We start from the raw sequence: 23,124 nt of genomic DNA, 5'->3' as shown, positions 1-23,124 counted from the left end.
CTGTCTGTTATTAGTCCAGTCTCAAAGGTTGCTCTACCCTGGAGGGTCCCCTCTGCTCTATGATGTCTTTTGCCTTCTTTTAGGGATTCTTAACAGTATCTTTTTCCCAAGAGGTTGTCATATTCTGGCACCTAACCCTAAACTACCATGCCAGTTTACTAATGGATAATGGGAGAAGAGAAGCAGGTGTAGTAAATGGACCCCAGGGTTTGGAGTGGCTAAGTTCTGTTGCGGGTCCCAGAGTCTATCCTTGTTATTCATAAGGAAACTAAGTCTCAGAGGGATTATGTGAGGAATTTCTGTGTCATCTAAGCATGAAGGGGGGTTTGAATTGCAGACAACTTGTTGGTTGGAAAGAAATGTATTTATTGATAGAAGTGGGGAAAAGGGTAGTACCCTTTTCCCCCTTTATAATATTGTTTTCAGCTTGTTTGTAAAAGTTGGAAGCAATTTGTAGTGAAACATAAGGAGTTGGTTATACAATTCACAAAGTATAGTACCTTGACAAAGTAAGGCTGCCATGAAAAATTATGTAGAAGAATATTTAACAACATGGGAAATGTTTGCACAGTATCGTACACAAAGAGAAGTTTTAAAAATACTGTATACAAAGAGATAGTCTCTTGATTTTTTTTTTTCACCCAGTTAGAAGTTTTGATACTGAATGGACACTACTGTGAATAAATATATTAGCGCATATGACAGTATAAGTTGACTGTAGTGACCAACAATCCTGGTTATCTTTTTGACTTCATATTCTTTGGTCACCCCAGCTCTTTGCTTGGTGAACACATTGTAAAAAGGTCACTTGGTTGTTGAAAGCATTTATTTCTGACCAGTTCCTGTACTTAAATTCTATGAAAACATTGCCCTATCAGAGCAGGCATGAGTGGGTGGACATTGATTAAACAATTTAAAAGAAAACAAAAAAGGAGATTTCAAAAAAATAGTAATAAATCATTTTCAAATCAGTTTTGATTGTGTTATTGCATCTGTTACCTTTTCTGACTACAAAATCAGTATCTTATGACTCCCTCCAAATCAAAATATAGAAACACAAGAATAAACATAAAAACCATTAATAATCTTATTCCCGTGCATACATTAACATTTGGTATATCTGCTGCCATATCCTTTGCTGTGCGGGTGAACACCCAAACACATAAATATGCATATATATTATTTTAGAAACCAAAATATAGTGCATTTTTATATTTAAAATAAGGTGTGTGTATGTATACATATGTGTGTATATGTATCATACTGTATTTCAGTATTTAAAATAACATACACGGGATATGGCTTTCCGTTTTTGCTGCATTATTTAACTCAAATGGCGTAAGTTCTTCTTAATGTCAGTTTAGACCTCTTAGAGGTTGTCCTTTGCTTAACCTAATACCTGTTATTGTCTTTCCTAACCTTTTATTTCATTAGTCTCTTATTCTTCTTGTTCTTACTTGTTGCTCAAAATTTAAAGAATTTCTTTCATTTGGGGCTGTATAAGGCCCAGAAACATCCAGAAGTCTTGATGTTTTGGGTGTGATGCACCCTAAAGTTGTACAGAAGGACATTCTTTTAGTATAGATCTTCTTGCTTCTTGCTTGTAGTGGTGGGGCTGATGCTATAGCTTTTTCAAACTGCTTAAGTAGGTACCATGTGCCTCTGATGCCTCAGTAGACTCACCCATGTGGGTAATAAAATACAGCTTGAATCCCCACTAAGATTGAGTAACAATAACCATATCGAATACTCATGTAGCCCTTCAGAGTTCACACAGTGATTTTACTCACCTCCTTGTAACAGGATATTTGTCCTTCATAGGATATTTGTCCCCTTCTTACAACTGAAGAGATATTATTTCCTACATCAAATCTCTAGTATACAGCTTGAACCGAGTCTTCTGGTTTCATGTCCTCGTGGTCATCCCATTAAATTATGCCTCTCTTGGGCGCCTGGGTGGCTCAGTTGGTTAAGCGACTGCCTTCGGCTCAGGTCATGATCCTGGAGTCCCGGGATCGAGTCCCGCATTGGGCTCCCTGCTCAGCGGGGGGTCTGCTTCTCCCTCTGACCCTCTTCCCTCTCGTGCTCTCTGTCTCTCATTCTCTCTCTCAAATAAATAAATAAAATCTTTAAAAAATTATGCCTCTCTTTGTACAGGTAAAGGTTGTGATGGGGAACTTGGTCTTGATTTCCAAGGTTATAGATTTTTTACTTGACTTATTTATGTATTTGAGTTCTCAGTAGTCTTCAATCTCCTGTTGACCGGAACTCCCATCCAGAACAGCCTCCAAGAGCTCTACTCTCTCCTCAGTTTTGTGGAGCCTGATCTCTTTCCCAAGGAGCAGGTGGGAGAATTTGTTCAGCATTACCAGGATGTTGAGAAGGAGTCTGAGTCAGGCAAGTTCCCTTCCTTGAAATCATGCCAAGAAGTCTGGGCCCAGAAACTTCCCTAGTGTATAACAGATATGGGTTTCTAGGTAGAAAAGAAAGAGAATTGATAACAGGAGGGCACCTTCTAGGGAGATAAAGAGCCACACAAAGCTGAGGTGATGCTAGATCCCTCAAGTTGTTCCCAGTTGTCTGCTATTCGTGATTCTTATTTGTTACACGATTCTACAATAGGACTTAATGGATCATTTTTGGAAGAAGTAGAAAGAGTCTGTTTCCCCATACTGGTCTAGCATGTGGAATTGGCATGAAAATTTCATCCTGCTCTTCTTGTGTTGTTGGTTTTTTTTTTTCCTTATACAGCAAGCGAACTACACAGACTCTTGCAGCCATTTCTGTTGAGGCGGGTGAAAGCTGAGGTAGCTACAGAACTTCCCAAGAAGACAGAGGTAGTGATATACCACGGCATGTCGGCATTGCAGAAAAAATACTACAAGGCCATTTTGATGAAAGACCTAGGTAATCAGAGGGCACTTGACTGCTTAGAAACTAAATGAGGATGTGATTTTATTATTATCCCAGGATGATTGTTCAAAATAAATGCTAGGCATGCCTACTAGTGGGTATACGTGTACTAGGTGAGTAAATATCATATTATCACACTTGCTTTGTATAGTAATATGGGATGGAATTTTGTATTCTGAATAATGTTTAGGTCAGCCACAGTGAAACCATGCGGGGTATCTTTACTATAATGCAGACTTTATTGGTTGTTGCACTTGTGAAATTTCCTTTTCTCTCCCCCCGCCCCCCACCAGTTGTCCTTATTGCATAGAAGTTAGGTAAGCAAACACTTCTAGGTATGCCAGTCATGCCTTTCATCTTTACACCCCATCAGATATTTAACACATTGCAAAACTTTTTTGTTGGACCAGATTCACTGAGAGGAATTGGGAGTGGGAACAGAGAGAAAGAGGAGTAGAACAGTCTGTCACTTGTGTTATTTTATCCCTTGGCTCCACAACAGTAGTTTAACTACTGTTAAGAAGGGAATTTAGAATTGTGCAAAAGTAACAACATACTCCTGAGTTCATTTTATAGTTAGGTTTCCTTAAAACAAAGTGATAGTTAGGAAAACTTCATGTGGATATGCTGTTAATTCTTAATGCAATTCAGTGAAATTTAGGAGGTTAATATAGGTTTGAGAGATATATTACTGAATAAATAAGGTTAACTTAAGAGTTTTTGTTTTTTGTTGTTGTTCAGTAGTCCATCTCTCTCTCTCTCTCTGTCTCTCTCTCTTGGCTGTTTTCAGATGCATTTGAAAATGAGATGGCAAAGAAAGTTAAACTTCAGAACGTCTTGTCCCAGCTTCGAAAGTGTGTGGATCACCCGTATCTGTTTGATGGTGAGACAGTGCCCTATTTTCTCACATTGCTTTTCATGAACATTTCTGTGGCCAACATCATTGCAAAATTCTTCAAAAGAATTGCCTGTATTCACTGTCCAGTTTGTTCCTCCATTTTCTCTTGTTATTTTTCCTGTTGATATAATCTAATATATTGTTCATATTCAGCTTTTTTCAGTTGTCCCCTTAATGTCCCTTATGGCTTTGACTTTCTTCTTTAAAATTCAAAATCGAGTCATAGATCTGAATTATATTTGTCTGTCTCTTTGTTCTCCTATAATCCAGAAACATTCCTCAGCTTTTTTGTTTGGTTTTTTTTTTTTTGGTCTTGCCTGAAATTACAGTTTTGAAGAATCTCAGGGCTGGTTGTTTTATGGGTTGTCTCATAATGTGGATTTGGGGATCATTTCTTTGTGATTAGATGTCCCATTGTCTTTTTTTTTTTTTTTTTTCTAAGTGGGCTCCACGCTGGGCTGGGTATGGAGCCCAGATGCAGGGCTTGAACTCACGACCCTGAGATCAAGACCTGAGCTGAGATCAAGAGTCAGATGCTCAGCCTTGACTGAGCCATCCTAGATGTCCCATTGTCTTAAGCCCGTTCCGCTGTTGGCCTTTCATTACCACCCTTTAACTTTGCAAGTTTACCAGTGATCTCCAGTGGTTGTCAGTTCACATTTTAATTAACCTCTCAAAACCTTTGACACAGTTGATCACTTCTTTCTTGAAACACTTTCTTCCTTTGGCTTCTGGAACAGCGCTTTCTCTTGCATCTCCCATTTCCCTACCTCTGTTCTTTCTCAGCTTCCTTTGCCGCTTCCCCTCCATCTTAGGGATGTCTGCAAATTTCCCTCTAAGTGCTGCTTTAGCTAAATACCGCACATTTCAATATGCACTATTTTCATTTTAATTCAAACAAGGGCTTTTTTGATTCACTCTGATAGGTAGCCTTTGGGACACTTCTAGGACTTATGTGGCCATGGGGGCACTGGAATGGGTAGGATCAGTGTGGAGGGTTTGCTGGAGTCATTTTAAGGGAGTATTTGCAAGTAGCACTATGAATTGTTTTAAGTGTCACAGAATATTAATCAGATACATTTCAGAATCTTTTGTTAAGGCAGGGGGCATTAGGAACATGGAGATTTTGAAAGAAGCCCTTTAGGTTATTCTGACTGCCGTTCCCCGCCTTGAGAATTACTCGTTTATACATCTAAGCGTTATTTCTTGATTTGTTTTCCTGAGTGAGAGTCTCAAATTTTCAATTCTCTGGCCTTTAGCATGTCCTTGTGCCTCCCTTTCCTAAAGAGTGGGCTTGTTCCTTGGATGGACATTTATTAAGCATGTTGGGGGTGTTAGGCTCTGTGATTGATGTTAAGCAGCACCAAGATTATCATACAAACATAAAATGTCTCAAAGAGAGATGAGACTTGGGCCCATTTTCAGTTAGAAGGAGCTTGGCCTCTTGCTGTAGCCTCACTAGCAGCTTCTCTACTTAAGAAGTCTGCCATGACCAGGGGACACTTCATTGGGAATAGGTTCCTTTTTTTTCAGGTGTGGAACCAGAGCCTTTTGAAATTGGAGACCACCTGATTGAGACCAGTGGGAAACTTCATCTACTGGATAAGCTGCTTGCATTCCTGTATTCCAGGTAGGTGGTCAGTTCACATTTTCTGCTCTGAGTTGGTAATTTTTAAAACCAGATGATTCACTGATTTCTTTCTTTCTTTCTTTTTTTAAGATTTTATTTATTTATTTGAGACAGCACGAGCGGGGTGAGGGTGGGGGTTGGGGAGAGGGAGAAGCAGGTTCCTCCCTGAGCGGGGAGCCCAATGCGGGGCTCGATCCCAGGACTCCAGGATCATGACCTGAGCCAAAGGCAGATGCTTAACCGACTGAGTCACACAGGCTCCCCAATTCACTGATTTCTTGAGACTAATTCCAATTTTTCTTTTGTTCAAGACCCTGATTCTGGTTCCAGTTTCTCTGCAACTACACCTACACTGCATCACATCCCACCCCATCCCCTCCATAATCATCCTTCCTTTTCCCGAATTCCTACAGCACCTAGGATCCTAATCCAGCACTTGGCAATGCACTGCCTTAATCTGCTTTCTGTTTAATTGATGTGCAGTAATCTTACTACTCCAGCTGTATTTAGTTTCACAGACAGAGATCTCATCAAACATTTCTTTTTTAATTGCCTGCTGGTACCTTGAGAATTGGCACCTAATGAGGGCTTAGTAAATATGCACCTTTGTTAACCCCTGTAGGGTTTGGTTCAGAGAGAACTTGCAGGACTCTTTCCCGGAGACATGGGCTGCGTAGCTGAAGACCAAGTCACTCTTGGAGCCTTAAAAAGGTTCAGCTAAGTGTTCAGTGGCCTGGTATCCAGCCTCTACCTGATCCTCCTGGACCCCAGAGGGACAGAGAAGTCTAGAAAAAACCCAGCTTCCTAAGAGTTTCAGAGTTGTCCCTTTGGGACAGCTGTCCCAAGTGAGCCTGAACTAACCATAAAACCTCAGGTTTGGCAAAACCACCCAACATTTGGAATGTGCAAACCAAATAATTGCATGTCTTCATGTATTTTATTGGCTCTGATATATCTAGTATAAGTGTGTTAGAGATGGAGGAGGACCCCTAAACATCTTCTGTCTAACATTTTCATTTCACAGGTGATGAAACAGGCCCAGAGTGGTCATGTGACCTGTCTAAAGTCACACAGCCAGCAAATGACAGAGATGGGATTAGAATTGAGGTCCTCAAGGTCAATGCCTTTTCCACACGTTTGGGACTAGTCTTGAAGGAGTTCTTCATAATTGTTTCTTTACACATCGCAAGCTCAGATTAAATTAGTTTTCCTTTTCTTTTTTTAAAGATTTTTTTTTAATTTTTTTTTTTATTTAAGAGAGAGAGAGTGAGAGAGAGCATGAGAGGAGAGAGGGTCAGAGGGAGAAGCAGACTCCCCACTGAGCAGGGATCCTGATGTGGGACTCTGTCCTGGGACTCCGGGATCATGACCCGAGCCGAAGGCAGTCGCTCAACCAACTGAGCCACCCAGGTGCCCTAAATTAGTTTTCCTAATGAGACTCTTGTTTTGACAGTGTCATATTTTTCTTTGTGAAAACTTAAAATAATACCTGATAACATGGGACTGTAGGCTCATCTTCATTCTTGACTTAATTCATTTTGCCTCCTCCTTTCCCTTCCTCTTGCTATACGTAAGTATTTTAATGTGTTCTATGGGATATGAGATGCCACCTGCCCCTTCTCTAAAGTGATACTTGTCAGACTTTTCCACCAATAACAGCTGTAGATGAGAGGATAGTGGTTTGACACCTGCAAGCAGAGAATGGCTACAGGTGGCTGATCACAAATTCTTCAGGATTTCCAATTGGGTTTTGTGCATTTGACTTTTACATTTTATTCTTCACATACCTTTATTTATTTAGCCATTCGAATGAAAGCGTATATTTCTTTCCATTAAATTGGAATGTAAATTGACATTCCAGAAAGACATGCTTTGGTTATCCTGGGGCTTTCTGTACCCCCTGGTGCATTTGCTCCTGGGAGTATCTGTAGTTTGAGAACTTCGGCTCTGCAGAATATGGCTACATGTGGGGTGATTCATGTGGAACATTTAGCATTTCTGAGGAAGTCTCTGTAAATGATTATGGTATTTATATTTCTGCTTCAGAATTTCATTTATTTATAAACTTGTATTCTTTGGTAAGTTTCCCTCAGGGAAACTTAAGAGTTGGTAGCCTTTCCTTTTCTCTTTCTTGCCAGGGGCCATCGAGTTTTACTTTTCTCCCAGATGACCCAGATGTTGGATATTCTCCAAGACTACATGGACTATAGAGGTGACGTTCCTTGGCCACTACGTTGCCTGAGCCTTTTTTAGACTTAAGAGTCTAGTAGGTCCATGAAGAGTAATCTGGGGGTGGGGGTGTTACAGAGGAAAGCAGTGAAAGAACATTATTCTGAACCAAAGGAAGATTGAAAGTAAGGCGAGAGGTGTGTTACACAAGGATTGACAGCCGGGTGGAGACACTTGGGCAGAAATAAACACACATATTCCCACTGGTGATGTGATTTAAAATTGTGGATACTGGAAAAAAAAAATCCGAGTTGCAGAAATGTTGAGTGTTTTTGAAAATGTTTGCTAAAAGCAGAGCTTCCGGTGTCTTGCAACATTCAATTCTACTGTTGAGCAAGCACTTACTCAGGATCAGTAGAAAAGATGGAATTATAGAGATCCCATGTATCAACCAAGGGAAAGGAATGTTTTTTTTCTTTATAAACAATAGGGAATGTAAGTTATTACCTGGGGATTCTGTTTAATATATAATAAAATGTATGTGGGATGATGGGAAAAGGCTGTAACACTGATCTTGAAATCAGTGGTGAGGGAGCATCAGCTTCAGACCTTAAAATATGAATTCAGAGTAGGTCTCTCAGAGCCACTCGATGGCCCCTAAGTACTACAGTACAGTACCTGGTCCATTGGACACTCGTAGGAAATGCCATTGGCATGTTGGGGGATCCCCAGATTCACAAACAGGCCTTGAGCATATAATTCCCTTTCCCAGCAGGGGTCTGGGGTGATGGGTGAACCTGAAGCTTCATTGAAAGGCAGCTGCTGGGCCATTGGGCAGGCTCACTCACCAGCTCCTCGGTGCTTGTCTTATTGCTTGCATTAGTAAGAATTCTGTCGTGGCAGAATTGGAAACTACCACACAGCGTGGTTCACAGTGTGCTTTGGGGCTGGAATAGTCAGAATTGACTGTTAACTCCTCAAACGCCAAATACGTCAACTGCACGTATTTAAAAATCCCAGAGAGGTATATTACGTTGAGTGCTTGTGTAAAACAATGAGATGTCACCTAAATTTAGATTTTTCCCACGGGATTTGCTTCAAGTAGAGGCATACCTGTATACAAAAAGGGACAAAATTAGCATTTGGTTTTGAGCCGACAGAGTTTTATTCCCCCGAAGCGTATGTGAAAACGGTTTCTCTGTGTTTTCTTTGTCCATGTGAAGGGTACAGCTACGAGCGTGTGGATGGGTCTGTGAGAGGAGAGGAGAGACACCTGGCCATTAAGAACTTCGGACAGCAGCCCGTTTTTATTTTTCTCCTGAGTACCAGGGCAGGTAGGCCACATAGGCATTGGCCAAAGCAGACAAATAAGGAGGGGGATACAGTACTTTTACATCCCGACCACTAGTATGCTTTCCCCTAATTCTCTGAAAGGTGAGGTCATTACCAAGGAACATAAAAAAGGGCAATTGAGGGAGTTGCCGTAAGTTAATCGAAGTATTGGACTCCTAGCATGGGGTTGTTCCCCACCCACGTTATCTAAGCTGCCAGCTCAGAGAAGGAAGGCTGAAAGCAGGGGCTGTGGGAAGGGAATTTGATTGTGCTTTGACCACTGACCTGGGCTTGTCCCGGAGGATGTCTGTAATCTCATGGAAAGTTTTACTCACATTCAGTAGAGAACACTCTCCTTCCCAGCCGTGAATTTGGGAAGTAAGATAACAACCTGTCTGCTACTTAGCTCTCCTCCACAAGTAGCTCTGGAATAGTGCTGTAAACGCTTAATAAAAATCTCTTTTTTAAAAAAGTTGCGATTATAATGAAATTGCCAGCTCTTTAGAATTATTTTTAACATTATCTTGATGAGTTGTCGTAAATATTTTCTGTGATATTTATAATGCTTTACCAAAGACTGCTTTTATAGATGCTTTAGTCATTTGAAATCAGTTCTCAGAGATGAAATTATTCTTATGTCATGGAGCAAGCTGACCTTAAATTAGTTTTGGACTTCTAGAATCTTAGTTTCATTATCTTACTTTTTGTAGACCTAATCTTTTTTTTTTTTTAAGATTTTTATTTATTTGAGACAGTGTGAGCAAGAGAGAGCACAAACAGGGGGAGGGGCAGAGGGAGAAGGAGAAGCAGACTCCCTGCTGAGCAGGGAGCCCGATACGGGGCTCCATCCCAGGACCCTGAGATCATGACTTGAGCCAAGGGCAGACACTTAACTGATTGAGCCACCCAGGTGCCCTGTAGACCTAATTTTGATGCAATAGATGCAGGAACACTAAAGGGATTTGTATCCTCTATTAAGGAGAGATCAGTATTTGTATAAAGAGAAAGTTCCATCTTAGAAAGCATTTATTAAGTGTCCCATACTGTAAGGGTACATAAAAGATGTGTTAGGTAGAATCCTTGACCGTAAGGAGATTGTTTCACCTGTGTATGTCTCATCTCCATATTACAAAGGTATAATCCGATTGATTTGGCTTCACTTGCTTCCATTATCATAGACTGCACCCTGAATCAGCCATTTATTCACGTTCTTTCTTGTCTCGGATGGTTTTAGGAGACTGCACCCTGAATCAGCCATTTATTCACGTTCTTTCTTGTCTCGGATGGTTTTAGGAGACATTGGAAGGATCAGGGCAAATGCATCTTCGGTGTTGGAAAACAGCTCTATTTATGCGTTACTGATTTCATCATCTTCATATTCAGAGAGTAGCGTGATGTTTGAAAGGTCTAAAATCAGGAAGAAAGAGTTAGCCCCTTGGAGTACTCAGAAGCAGAATCAGCACAGGGTAATCTTTTGAGAACTGAAGCAGTCCTGGACATGAGCCTTTTCCAAACACTAACGGTCATGTTTGCCTTACTTTTTAGCTGTAGATTAGTAGTACTATCATTTCATTTAACAGGTTTCCCTCCAACTTTCAAGTATTTCTGTGATTGAAGCATATTGCCACCAGGTGGCAGTGATAGCTCACGATATTTCCCAAACAAGACAGGAGAATAGCTTATTTGTAAAACATCACCCCTTAATGAAGAAGAGCTGAACTGAGACATTAACCCAAGAAGAAGATGATAATTTTTATGGAGCACACTTTAATGAAATAAGTACCTGGGAGATAATTATGGCGTAGTGGGTAAAAGCAGAGTCTCTGGAGCCAGACAGTGTGGGACTGACTCCTGGCTCTTTCACTTTCTAGCTGTGTGATCTCTAATAAGTCCTTTGGCTTCTCTGTTCTTCTATCTATAAAATGCAAATAATAATAACAAACTACTCATACGGTTGTTATGAGGATTCAAGGGGTCAATATATGTGAAATGTGTAGAACAGTGCCTGGCACGGAGTAAGCACAGCACAAGCATTATTGTCAGGTATAATTTAGCACCTCTCAGTGATCAGTCTTTATTGTCTCTTTATTCCAACTTTAATTTTATATGAAGTCTTTAATTAGAATATTCCTGCCTGACTTTTCTTGAGAGCCAGCTTAGAGTCAGTAGCCCATCTCAAAAGTTAGTCCTTAATTCAGGCTCTTGGAACAAGCCCTTTCAAGCTCGCTTGTCTCAGCAATGAGCTGTAACGACCCTGGCAAGAGGAAGTCCCTTTTGTACTTGTTTCTACATTAATCAAAGACAAGGCTGTAATTTGCTTTCATGGTTCTCTTAATTAATTCTCATCATCCAAAGAGCCTCCTCAGCCCTTCTGCTACACTGAAGAAGGATCAGAAAGTTGTCCCATGGAGTGTTCTTGTCCTATGGTTGGTTTCGTTAGCTTCTCTTTGATTCATGTGGAAACAAATACAGAAAAGGCTTTCTAAGTTTTCTCCTGTCAGAGGGAGGTAGTTTCCTGCTCTGCTTAGGAGTGTAATAAATAAATGTCATCCTCTGTTCACATTAGCCTCTGTCAGGGACCTTGGTGCCTTAGTTGTAACCTGCGGTGGATGTTAACTCCTCTCTTAACAGCGCCCACAGCAGAAGGCCTCTTGCATATTTAAGACTGTTTTCTTTTGAAAGAGCATGCATGCTCTTAGAGCATTCTAAACAAACCAATCAAAACCATTTAAAATGGCTTCCTGGCACTAACTTCAGCTTGCACTTTGGCTCCTTGCCCTTGCTCCTCTCATTCTGTTACTTTTGGTCATTAAATTTTCCCAAGTCAGGCAATATGAGCCCGGGTAGCACTGTTAACCACTCCAAGGTCCTGGGGTTGGGGATGGAGTGTCAGTTTGAAGGGTGAGGCCAACTGTTTTGACTGATCTTAATTTACCAGTCACACTGCTGTAGCCTTGTGTCTTTCTCGTCTAGCCCTAGCCGGAGTGCTGCTGATCACGTTCCTTTTGCATTGTTTTCAGGAGGAGTTGGCATGAACTTAACGGCTGCAGATACCGTTATTTTTGTCGACAGTGATTTCAATCCGCAGAATGACTTGCAGGCAGCTGCCAGGGCTCATCGGCTTGGCCAGAACAAGTGAGAGAGTTCAGCACCAGCGTTCTTCCACATCTGGGGCTCCTCAGCAGTTGCGGGTGGGGAAGGAAGGTGAAGAAGCTGGTCCTGTGGCGTCCCAGACTGGAGGGCCAGAGAGCTCTGGGTTTTAGCCCAGCTTTGCTGCTGGCCAGCACTCATTCTCATTCCAGACTTGTGTTGTTAAAAAGCTAAGGAGATGGGCCTTACCCTTTGACCAGAGGATAATTGAGATCTGCCAGAGGTTTTCCTCCTGTTCCCATCAGAAACCCTAATTTATGACCCCTCCTTATCCCTTCCTTGACTCTCTTGGAAAGCTTCTGTGGGGCCAGATCTCTCTAACAATTGCTCAGATCCGCATAGTCCAGTCTCCCTTTAGTTGTACCCTGAACGTAGCATTTTGGGTTTGTTTCCTTTTAGGTATATCAACCTTGCATGCCTGTGTTCATCTCTGCAGCACACTCCTCTCCTTTGACTCTGTACAGGTCTGTTAAAGTTATTCGGCTGATTGGCCGAGACACTGTGGAGGAAATAGTCTGTAGGAAAGCCACCTCCAAACTGCAGCTTACCAACACTATCATAGAGGGGGGCCATTTTACTCTGGGGGCCCAGAAACCTGCAGCGGATGCTGACCTCCAGGTATCATATGTTGTTCATCCCTTAAGAATGTGTCATATTTCTCAGAGTCCATAGGGTTCTAGAGGGGAGGGGGTGTGGGTGGGGTTAGCCTGGTGATGTGTATTAAAGAGGGCACGTATTGAACGGAGCACTGGGTGTTATACGCGAACAGTGAATCACGAGCTACATCAAAAACTAATAATGTACTGTATGGTGATTAATATAACATGATAAAATATAATTAAAAAAAAATTCCTGAATGGCTTCATACTGGCCAGGCTGGCATCAAAATTAGTGAGGTGACGCTCTTTGAGGAGATTGTAAAACTAAGGCCATCTGCAAAGGAAAGATGGTGGTGTCTACTTAATGATGGCTCTATCATAGCAAATATTATAAAGCTATCTCTTTAATAAAAATAATTAGCCAATTATATATTCCAAAATGATTAAGAAGAAAAGATATTAGCATGCTTAATTAACATTGACTATATAAAACAAAAATAATTTACATCTGTTAAAGCTTTCCAAATATTTGAATCAAAAGAAACACTGAATTTTCTACGAACTGCTAGTAATTAGTTGACCACACTTACTGTGCCTTTACGTAGCTGAATTTTTGTAAATAAAACTAAAAACCAAAAAAAAAAAAGTGTCATATTGTCAGTACTTTTTTGTTTAGATTTTTATTTATTTATTTGACAGAGAGAGACACAGCGAGAGAGGGAACACAAGCAGGGGGAGTGGGAGAGGGAGAAGCAGGCTCCCCTCTGAGCAGGGAGCCCGATGCGGGGCTCGATCCCAGGACCCTGGGACCATGACCCAAGCCGAAGGCAGACGCTTAATGACTGAGCCACCCAGGCGCCCCTGTCAGTACTTTCTTGTGGGTGAGAAAGTTAACACAAAGAACTGGTATTAATACCCACTCTCCCCAACTACACATTTGTTCCCTGGCCAGACATACCTGCCATGGTATCTCCTGCATGCAAGCAAGGAGCTAGAAATGAAAATGATATATAAATGTAGTGGAATATGGAATAACAGGAATGGGCTTTAGACCCCCCTCACTTGGATTCAGATCTAAGCCTTGTCCCTTAGTGGCTTATGTAGCTTTGAGCAGGTATCTTCACCTCTCAGATGTGCTCTGTTTGCATTTCAGAAAATGAGAATACTGCAAGTTACCTCCGAGGACTGTTAAAAAAATTAGATAAAGAACTCCGCTTAATAAATGATAATTAATCCCATACCTCATCTTCACCCCAGACCCTTTGATCAGTGAATGACCTTCATAGTCAGAGGAGGGTAGATGAGATCAGGAATTCAAAATTAGACTTCCAGAGAAATGGATGAAAAAATAAATTGCTTGAAGGTGGGAATATTGGATAGGAAACAAACGCTGACTTGAAGATTTTCTCTTCTGGAAGAGGGCTTTGAGTTATTCTGTAGTAGCCCCTGGGTTAAAATTAGAACCCATATTATAATATATTGTAGGTTCTTCCATTTTGGCCCAGGGATCATGTTCACTGAAACAGAAGCACTTCAGATGATACTTAGCCCACAGTAAGCATTCAATAAATGTTCACTACATCTGCCTCTTTGTAGGGTAATGACCTGCTTCCCTCTTCCAGGACTTGAGAATGCTGTATCTCTTAGATTTAATAAACCACAACCCCATCTTTTATTACTGGATTATTTTAAAACAATGAACAAACTGCTTTCATCTGAGACAAGGTCATTGGGTTGTCACCTTTGTTTTTGGCAACCAAAGAGATAACTAGTGTAGTCTGGAGGGGGAGGGAGAAAGCAGACTTTTTTTTTTTTTTAAGGATTTTATTTATTTGTTTGATAGACAGCAAGAGAGGGAACACAAGCAGGGAGAGTGGGAGAGGGAGAAGCAGGCCTCCCGCTGAGCAGGGAGCCCGATGCGGGGCTTGATCCCAGGACCCTGGGATCATGACCTGAGCTGAAAGCAGACGCTTAATGACTGAGCCACCCAGGCACCCCAAAAGCAGACTTTAGAGCCGGAACGTAACCTTCTGGTGTCCTTGAGCTGGGCAAGAAGTCCGACAGAGCCCTCTCAAACAGCTGGTGTTGGGAACAGTTTACGTTCCCATCAGTATTTGGCTTACAAATACTAGACCATCTAGAGATAACTGACCCAGTCTAAAAGGGTAAGATATGAACTAGAAGCCACGATGTGAGTCTGCCTTGATTTGGAACCTCAGAGAGTTAATGCTTAAGGAGTTGCAAAGTGGAAGTAGGAAGCTAAAGCCAGGGAAATTATTTGAACTGTTTGGGTGGTTCCTGTATCCCTACGGAATAGGCTAAGGGTGCCCTTTAAGATAAGGGAAGAGAGGCAGGATAGTGCAGTGCCAGAGAAATATCCAGGAAGATTAGAATTGAGAAATGGCCTTCAGGTCTGGCTATCAGTTATTACTGGTCTTTGCGAAGGTGTTTCCATAGGGCACTGTGGTAGGAAACCAGATTGCCGAAGGAAAGAAGTCAGTTAGTTAATGGTAGAGGGAAAGTACCCAGTGTAGCCTTCTTTGAAATTTGTCAGTGGGAGAGAGACTGACTGGGTCTCTGATTTCTCATGTGGCTGCTGGAAGTGCCCGTGAGAAGGACTCTGAGAAGTGCTATAGATAATGCAGGATATTACTGTTTTTTAGGAAAATATTGGCTAATTTTTCTTGTGGTGGTGGAGAATTGTCAAAGTCAACATCACTGATCAGTATTCATTGCCTCTCTGCTTGGCTGTCGTCCATCCACCTATTAAATGGCCCTGTTGGTGTCATCCTCATGGGGAGAGAAGAATGGCTGACCAACAGGGAAGGGATTCACCTTGTGTCATTAAGCCATGTAGCACATCACTGACATCCCAATGCTTATTTTCATGAGAACTAACTGGACTTTTTCATTTTCTCCAAGTTGAGTGAGATACTCAAATTCGGTTTGGATAAATTGCTTTCATCTGAGGGGAGCACCATGGATGAAATAGAGCTGGAGACGATCCTGGGAGAAACAGAAGAGGGCCAGTGGATCTCTGATGCCTTGCCTAAAACAGAAGGAGGAGTCAGCGAGCAGGAGGAAGGCAGTAAGTTGGGGTTGAGAGTAGAGCAAATGGCACAGCCGCCCAAGTTAGACATGAGTGAGATTGGTCCTCATAGAAAGTCCTGGATAGTGAGTGCTCCCTGGGGCATCTTTTCCTACCCAGCCCTATTCTTATCTTGGGCACACTGTTTAAGACTTCTTTGCTCCAAGAACTCTTCCTAGACTGACTGGAAAATGTCTGACTATTCCTTTGTAGCTGAACTTTGAACCCACTCAATGATATCAATGCTTGTAGTAGTATCTTAAAGATTTTAATTTGTACCATTTCTGCCTTGATTGCAGGCATCTTCTCCTTTGTTAGTGAAGCCCACTGTCCTTAGTATGGCACCCTCCACATTTTCCTTTTCTGAATAGTAGAATGATTTGTTTTTTTACATTGGTTGAACATTTACTCTGTGCTTGAACAAAAGTGTGTACTGCATCATGTACTTTATACCCGTTTTTTCATTTAATCTTCACGGTGCTCCATAAAGGTGTAGGTACTGCTAATTTTTTTAGTGAAACAATACATGTAAATTATGAGAGGATTTTGTCTTTTCTGAATTTGGTCAGCATTTGTCTTTTTTGTTTCAGTTCTGAGTATTTGAATTTCTGACTTGAAGTGTTTTTTCACATAGAGCTTTATAAGGATTTTCCCTGCTGTCTTATACTTATTTTTGTCATGCATCAGTGGCAGCAGGGATTCAGTGTGGATATGGGGTGAGGTTTGAGGGTCTTACTCTAGACTTCTTAATTCAAGAGTACCTTATTCCACAGATATGCAGACATGTAGCTTTTTTACTAGATGATGCCTTCTTTTTTGGTGGGGAGTGGGGTTGGCATGACTTCTGGTTTTGTGATTTTCTTTGTTTCTATAGGATTCCCAATTTCCATCACTTGCTTCCTTTTTTTGCCACAAAACTGCCAAAGGATGTCTCTTTCTCCAGAAGCAGTGCCTTCCCAAACTCCTGGCTGCATGCACTTTCTGGTCCCGTCCTTTAAATTCCTTAGTAGCCCGTGCTCTGATCTACCGAGTCGGAGACTTGTCCTTATTATTTTCACATGTAGGGTGTGGCACTCTTTGGGGGGCTGTGTCCAACACTGCCATTCTCTGCCTCACTCTCTAGTGTGGGCTTGGGAGTGGGCTCTGTAGGAGTTTGGATGTTTATTTCTCTACTTACCTGCAAATGGAAGTTTGTAATGTTCTCTGACTCCTCGTTTTATAGTACACATGGATTAGGGGTGGTTTTATAGGGTATATGGAGAGATTGGAATTTAGGCAGCTAGTATTGTTCTATAGGACACAGCTCTTTGACTTTTCTCATGTTTTTATCTTTTAAGTTTATTAATATTAGTATCCCATCTTTATTCCTCAAGTATTCTTGTTCTCGGTTTTAATCTCATCCTGTTTTCGTTTTACAGATAATAATGTCCTCCCTTGAGACATTTATTATAGCTTTTATTTTATTTTATTTTTTTAGATTTTATTTATTAGAGAGACAGAGAAAGCACGAGCAGGGGGAGAGGCAGAGGGAGAAGGAGAAGCAGGCTCCCCGCTGAGCAGGGAGCCCAATGTGGGACTCGATCCCAGGACCCCAGGATCATGACCTGAGCCAAAGGCAGATGCTTAGCCAACTGAGCCACCCAGGTGCCCCTATTATATAGCTTTTTAAAAAGTATTTTTTGGCCCCCTGCATTTTTTGTCTTTCCTCCGATTGCTGCTTTTGCTGCTTTTTTCAAAATTTGCTTTAGAACCTTTTGTTTTTGTCTTGAGTTTTCTTGAAATAACTGGTCTTCTCTGGCTGTCTGAAAACAGTGTTCACTGAAATGTACCAGTGAAGTGCCCAAGCTGATAGGCAGCCCAAAGCCGAGCAGGTATGTGGAGTCTTAGTCTTTAGTCTTTATTCCAGCATTACTGGTTGGGGAGCCGGCTTCTGCATTGAGGAGGCCTTCCCAGATGTCTATATTTGAAGTCTTTTCTTTGGGCAACTTAGTTTCTCCAGAGATGAATCCTTTAGTATCTTTCTTGGGTTTGAATAAACCTGTTTGCTCAAATTGAAGAGACAGTGGATGACAAGGATTCATGGTGCTCCTGTTATTGGGTGTACACAATTTCTCACAGATCCCCCACTCTCCAGCACCTTGTCCTTGTCCATCCTTTGAAGGATTGAAAGGGTCTCTATTCTCAAAATCACCCCTTGACTAGGCTCCTGTGTTTGGCCTCTGGTTTTTCTTAATCTGTTCTCATTGCTTCAGCCACTTTATGTTTTCCAAGAGTTATTAAACTTTCCATCCACTATTGTCTCATATCTTTTCAAAATCCCTTTACTGCCATTTAGTGGTTTTAGGTGGGAGAAGAAATGGATGCATGTGACCCTATTTTGAAGTTATACTTGGATATGAAATACTAAAGCTTGCACCCATTTCTGCACTCATCTAGATTAATTTCAGCTTATTTTCCTAATGTTATTAGAACAAAATAAGATTTTGCTGTTTTCTAGAAAGATAATTATATTCCTCAGTCAGTGCTGCCAGAAAAGATTTCCTACTTGTATTAAAATTTGGAATCTTGGGTGCCTGGGTGGCTCAGTTGGTTAAGCAACTGCCTTCGGCTCAGGTCATGATCCTAGAGTCCTAGGATCGAGTCCCGCATCGGGCTACCTCCTCAGCAGGGAGTCTGCTTCTCCCTCTGACCCTCCCCCCTCTCATGTACTCTCTCTCATTCTCTCTCTCAAATAAATAAACTTTAAAATCTTTAAAAAAAAATTTGGAATCTTGTCTTGGATCAATGAGTACATGTTCACTCTGTGGTAGATGGTTCTACTAGCAGGACATAGATGAGGGTCTAGACCTGTGGTCTCCAGCCTCCTCTTGGCTGCAGAGTGAGGACAGGGAGCATGATTAAAAGTAATATAAATGAATATGAAAGACCAGTAGTTAAAGCAGTTTTGATCAAAAACAAAAAACAGGGTTGCTTTATCTGGAACGTCAGGGTTTTTTAAAAAGCGTGTTTGTAAGTTGAGAATTGCATGCAATATGAAGCTACATATGTTGATCATATTTGACACTTCTCAGCTCTTTATTTTTTTTTCCACTTGTTGATAGAGCACCTCATTGAAAGCCTCCTGCTGATTTAATTAGCAAATGCCAATTAGAATTACAGCTGGCTGGATTTGGGTACAAGTGTGAAGCAATTGATCTCTTGAGAATGAAAATGTTTTGCTTTCATACTCTCTAGAGAAAACATACTTAAAGCTGATTTCATAATGCTGTGAAAATACATTCTTTGGTAGTGTGTGCTATTAAATACGCTTCACTTTAGAATCATTATGTCACCTCTCTGTGGTTGTTGATCTTGGCTTGTCATGACTTCTCTTTACCACTGATTCATGATCTTGGCACATCACCCAACCTTTCAGCCTTTGTGTCCTCATCTATAAAATCGTGCTGTTAATGTCTGCTTTACTCTTTTAAATAGTTGAAAAATTAAATGTGATAATAGATGTGAAAGTGTTCCGATAGCATAAAATACTATCAAGATTACATTATTATCATTATTATTATTACCATAATTAGTATGTGCTGGTCTGTTCACTCTCCATCCTTCTACAGACACAGGAATGCTCTGGAAAGAGCATGCAGGCTTTTGAGTCAAAATCCTGCCTTCATTTATTAGCAGTGAGAACTGGGGAGTCCCTTAATCCCCTGTCTGAGCCTCATTTCTCCCTTTCTTCAGTGGGGTTAGTTATACCAGGATTGTGGGGAGGCTCATAAAGATACTTCATGAGATCTGAAAAGAATATTATAAATCACAGGAATTATTTTTGTGATTCTCCATTTTCTCATAGATTTGCCACTTGTTCCTTTAATATTACAGAAAAGGGGGGAGAGAGTTGAGTATTAAGTATGTGCAGAATAAAAAAATTATGTTCTCAGGTATCTTTCATTAAGTGATCTTAATATCAGTGAGACTAGTAGTGTGGAATCGGTGATGAGTGATCCCAAGATTCAACAGGGTGGAGGTATCCAGCCGAGACTTGCAGACCAGCTAGAGGTGGACCAGAGGGCATTAGCCACGCCCTCTCCTTTAAACAGTAAATGTGTGAGATTCCCACCTATCAGTGTTCGTGGAATCCAGAATCAGTACCTTCATCACAAGCTAGCCTTAGCCCATTTGGAATACAAACTGTTCTCTTTGCCCTTATCGCTTTGAATAGAATTAATCCATTTTTCTCTAGTATCTGACATTTCTCTTTTGTGTTTTATGTTTTTAGAAAACCATATGTACTTATTTGAGGGTAAAGATTATTCCAAGGAGCCTAGTAAAGAAGATAGAAAATCCTTTGAGCAACTGGTGAACCTTCAGAAAACCCTTTTGGAGAAAACTACGCAAGAGGGCCGGTTACTCCGAAATAAAAGCAGTGTAAGGACTATTAATTTGTGTAAAAGAATAAATTCTCCCAAATTTGCATCCTAAGAGAACAAAAAATGATGCTGGGAGTGATTTATTGAGAAATAAGTATGTAGACATTTGTTGAAATATAATTAACTGTACTCTAGTATGAAATCTGTGTAAAAGTTCGCATAAATAACATTAACAGGAAGAGTGTATTTTACCACTTAATGCAGGTGAAAGCAGCCCTGTCCATCTTAGCCATCCCAGAAGGGATCACCAAAATACCACACCCTGCTCCTGGTAATTTGACCCTGTGTCACTAACAGAGGGTGGCAGTCATGAACGATGTATATAATGTTCTTGGTATTTGGCACTTAGTATGTGCTCATTAAATGCTTGCTATTGTTAAGATAATCATGATGGTGAAATACTCTGTTTGAGAAGGAATTATATAATACACTGTAGGAGGATTTGCTTTAAAAATGGTTAAACTGGGGCCCCTGCGTGGCTCAGTCAGGTAAGCATCTGCCTTTGGCTCACATCATGATCCCAGGGTCTTGGGATCGAGTCCCGCATCGGGCTGCCTGCTCAGCGGGGAGTCTGCTTCTCTCTCTGCCTCTGCCTCTCCCCCTGCTTGTGCTCTCTCTCTCTCTCACTCTGACAAATAAATAAATAAAATCTTTTAAAAAAATAAAAAATAAAAATGGTTAAACCTAAAATGGGCTCTTGGAGGGTATGCTTTCTCTTAAAAAAAATTACTTTTCTGAAGTATCTGATCCTATTGAAATTAATCAGATGATGTACTGCTTTACCAACCATGAGTTGAGTTTGGTTGAGCTTAGAGCACACACAATATCCTGATCACCAGGCCAGTGACGATGTGTAATGTGAACAGTAAATTGAAGTGTCTTGCCACCACTTCCCACCACACAAGGGGGCAGGGAGATGCAGTTTTGTGAAATATTAAGTGTGTTGCTTTCACATAGAATGTGTTTTGTTTTGTTTTGTTTTTTAAAGATTTTGTTGACTTATTTGACAGACACAGCGAGAGAGGGAACACCAGCAGGGGGAGTGGGAGAGGGAGAAACAGGCTTCCCGCCGAGCAGGGAGCCCGATGCGGGGCTCCATCCCAGGACCCCGAGACCATGACCTGAGCCGAAGGCAGACGCTTAACGACTGAGCCACCCAGGGGCCCCACACAGAATGTGTTTTAAGGATGAATGAAACTCATGAAGGGACAGGCAGCCCCCAACCTTCGTGGTTATAGATCTTGTTCTTCCTAAAGGTTCTCCTCCCAGGCCTTGCGGAAGGGTCTACCAAGAGGAAGTGGATTCTGAGCCCAGAGGAACTGGAGGACAGAAGGAAGAAGAGACAAGAAGCAGCAGCCAAGAGAAAGAGACTAATGGAGGAGAAGAAGAGGAAAAAGGAAGAAGCAGAACACGAGAAAAAGTATGTGTGTCTTAGTTGATTATATTATTATAAAGCTGATGAGGGTCACGTTTAAAGGAATCACTATTGTATACTGCGTCCACAGTTGAACGCTTTAAAATTGCAGAAAACTTCTATAAAACTGGTAGCTCCTTCTGGTAAGAGAATGTTTTTTTTTAAAGATTGAGCTTTAACCCTAACAGCGTACTTTTGTAAAAAGGCCTGAATGCCTAAGGTAGAGAGACTCATTCAGCTGAAGCGGGAAAATGTTAAGGTTTTATTGTCGCTGCCTGACAGAGTTAGTTCACTTGAACAGTACCTTAATCTTGTTCTTAAAAACAGGGACATCCGATGGCTGCTCATTATTAAAGTAGAGTCAGGAGGCAGCTAGACTCATTAGTAAGACTTCTTGTTGATTTACAAATAGGCAGAAAACTGCAATCAGGGTGACTGTCTAATTGCACTTCCACTGGGCACTTGCTATTTGTGAATAGCAGGATGAAGTGTGCGCCAAGAGAAATTGTGATAGGCCAGGTTAATTTCCTGTTCTCTCTGGCCTGTTGAAGGACGGCCTGGTGGGAGTCCAACAATTACCAGTCCTTCTGCCTGCCTTCTGAGGAGAGCGAACCGGAGGACCTAGAGGACAGGGAAGAGGAGAGCTCTGCCCAGCTGGATTATGAAGATCCAGATTCAAGTGCCATCAAGTATGTTAGCGGTGATGTCACCCACCCACAGGCTGGGGCAGAGGATGCTGTCATCGTGCACTGCGTAGGTAGGAGGAGTGGTACTGGCCCAGGGTGGGTGCCTTGTCCTTTATGATGCTAAGAACTAGGGAGGAGGCAGAAGTCTGACCCAGGGATGACTGATGAGCCAGCGCGGTCCTGTGGTCAAAAAAAGGCAAATTTGAGAATCCAGAGATACAGATTTGACTCTTGGTGCTCTCATTTACCTGCTTGTGTATAATTGGGTAATTCCCTATTCTCTGCACAAGTTTTTTTAAGAGGGTGAAAGGAGGCAACATATATAAGACAAAGCTTTTAGAAAAAGCAAAACTGCCAGCATGTTCTCCCTGCTTCCACGATCTTTGTACTTTTTACTTCCTCTGCCTGGAACCCTCTTTCCACAGATGGCCACATTAAGCATTGTTCAGGTGTCTGCATCTCAGAGAGGTGTCCCCTGAGTGCCTCGTGTAAAACAGACCCCACCCCCATGCCTCTATTATTCTCTCCTCCTTTTCCTACCTGAGTTTACTTTATTACACGTATCACCACCCTGACGTATTATGTATGTATTTGTTTATGTGATTGTCTCATAAACTTCATGGGAGCCGTTTCTTGTTGTTGTCCACTGCTGTGACTCTGGTGCCTAGAGCAGTGTCTGACGTGTAATACATCTAACAAATATTTGTAGAATGAGTGCATGACTGTCAATAGAAGGTACTAACCAGCCGTGTTAGTAGCAGCTCAAATAAGTCATTTAACCTTTTTCTTCCTTACCTGTAAAATGGGAGTTGTATGCTGTTGTA

The 23,124-nt window shown here is 41.4% G+C and overlaps 1 protein-coding gene across 4 annotated transcripts in view; it reads left to right on the top strand.

Moving 5' to 3' along the window:
• Positions 1 to 23,124, top strand: part of CHD1L (chromodomain helicase DNA binding protein 1 like) — a 47,038-nt gene that overhangs the window by 9,309 nt on the left and 14,605 nt on the right. For 3 of the 4 annotated variants that reach the window (XM_025858466.2, XM_025858465.2, XM_073889895.1), the window contains 12 exons: positions 2,235 to 2,397; positions 2,752 to 2,907; positions 3,704 to 3,796; positions 5,345 to 5,441; positions 7,580 to 7,653; positions 8,834 to 8,944; positions 11,963 to 12,077; positions 12,557 to 12,710; positions 15,614 to 15,779; positions 20,050 to 20,198; positions 21,457 to 21,620; positions 22,166 to 22,371. In XM_025858466.2, coding sequence (XP_025714251.1) covers positions 2,235 to 2,397; positions 2,752 to 2,907; positions 3,704 to 3,796; positions 5,345 to 5,441; positions 7,580 to 7,653; positions 8,834 to 8,944; positions 11,963 to 12,077; positions 12,557 to 12,710; positions 15,614 to 15,779; positions 20,050 to 20,198; positions 21,457 to 21,620; positions 22,166 to 22,371 — 1,648 coding nt within the window. The remainder of the gene's footprint in view (positions 1 to 2,234; positions 2,398 to 2,751; positions 2,908 to 3,703; positions 3,797 to 5,344; positions 5,442 to 7,579; positions 7,654 to 8,833; positions 8,945 to 11,962; positions 12,078 to 12,556; positions 12,711 to 15,613; positions 15,780 to 20,049; positions 20,199 to 21,456; positions 21,621 to 22,165; positions 22,372 to 23,124) is intronic. The other variant, XR_012377220.1, reaches the window with a different exon arrangement.

Source organism: Callorhinus ursinus, unplaced genomic scaffold (assembly GCF_003265705.2).
Source record: "Callorhinus ursinus isolate GAN/ISIS: 27379988/994484 unplaced genomic scaffold, GSC_fseal_2.0 scaffold121, whole genome shotgun sequence".
NCBI classification, from domain to species: Eukaryota; Metazoa; Chordata; class Mammalia; order Carnivora; family Otariidae; genus Callorhinus; species Callorhinus ursinus.
Note: the sequence above shows the minus strand (reverse complement) of the source record. Positions and strands in the feature narration are given on the sequence as shown.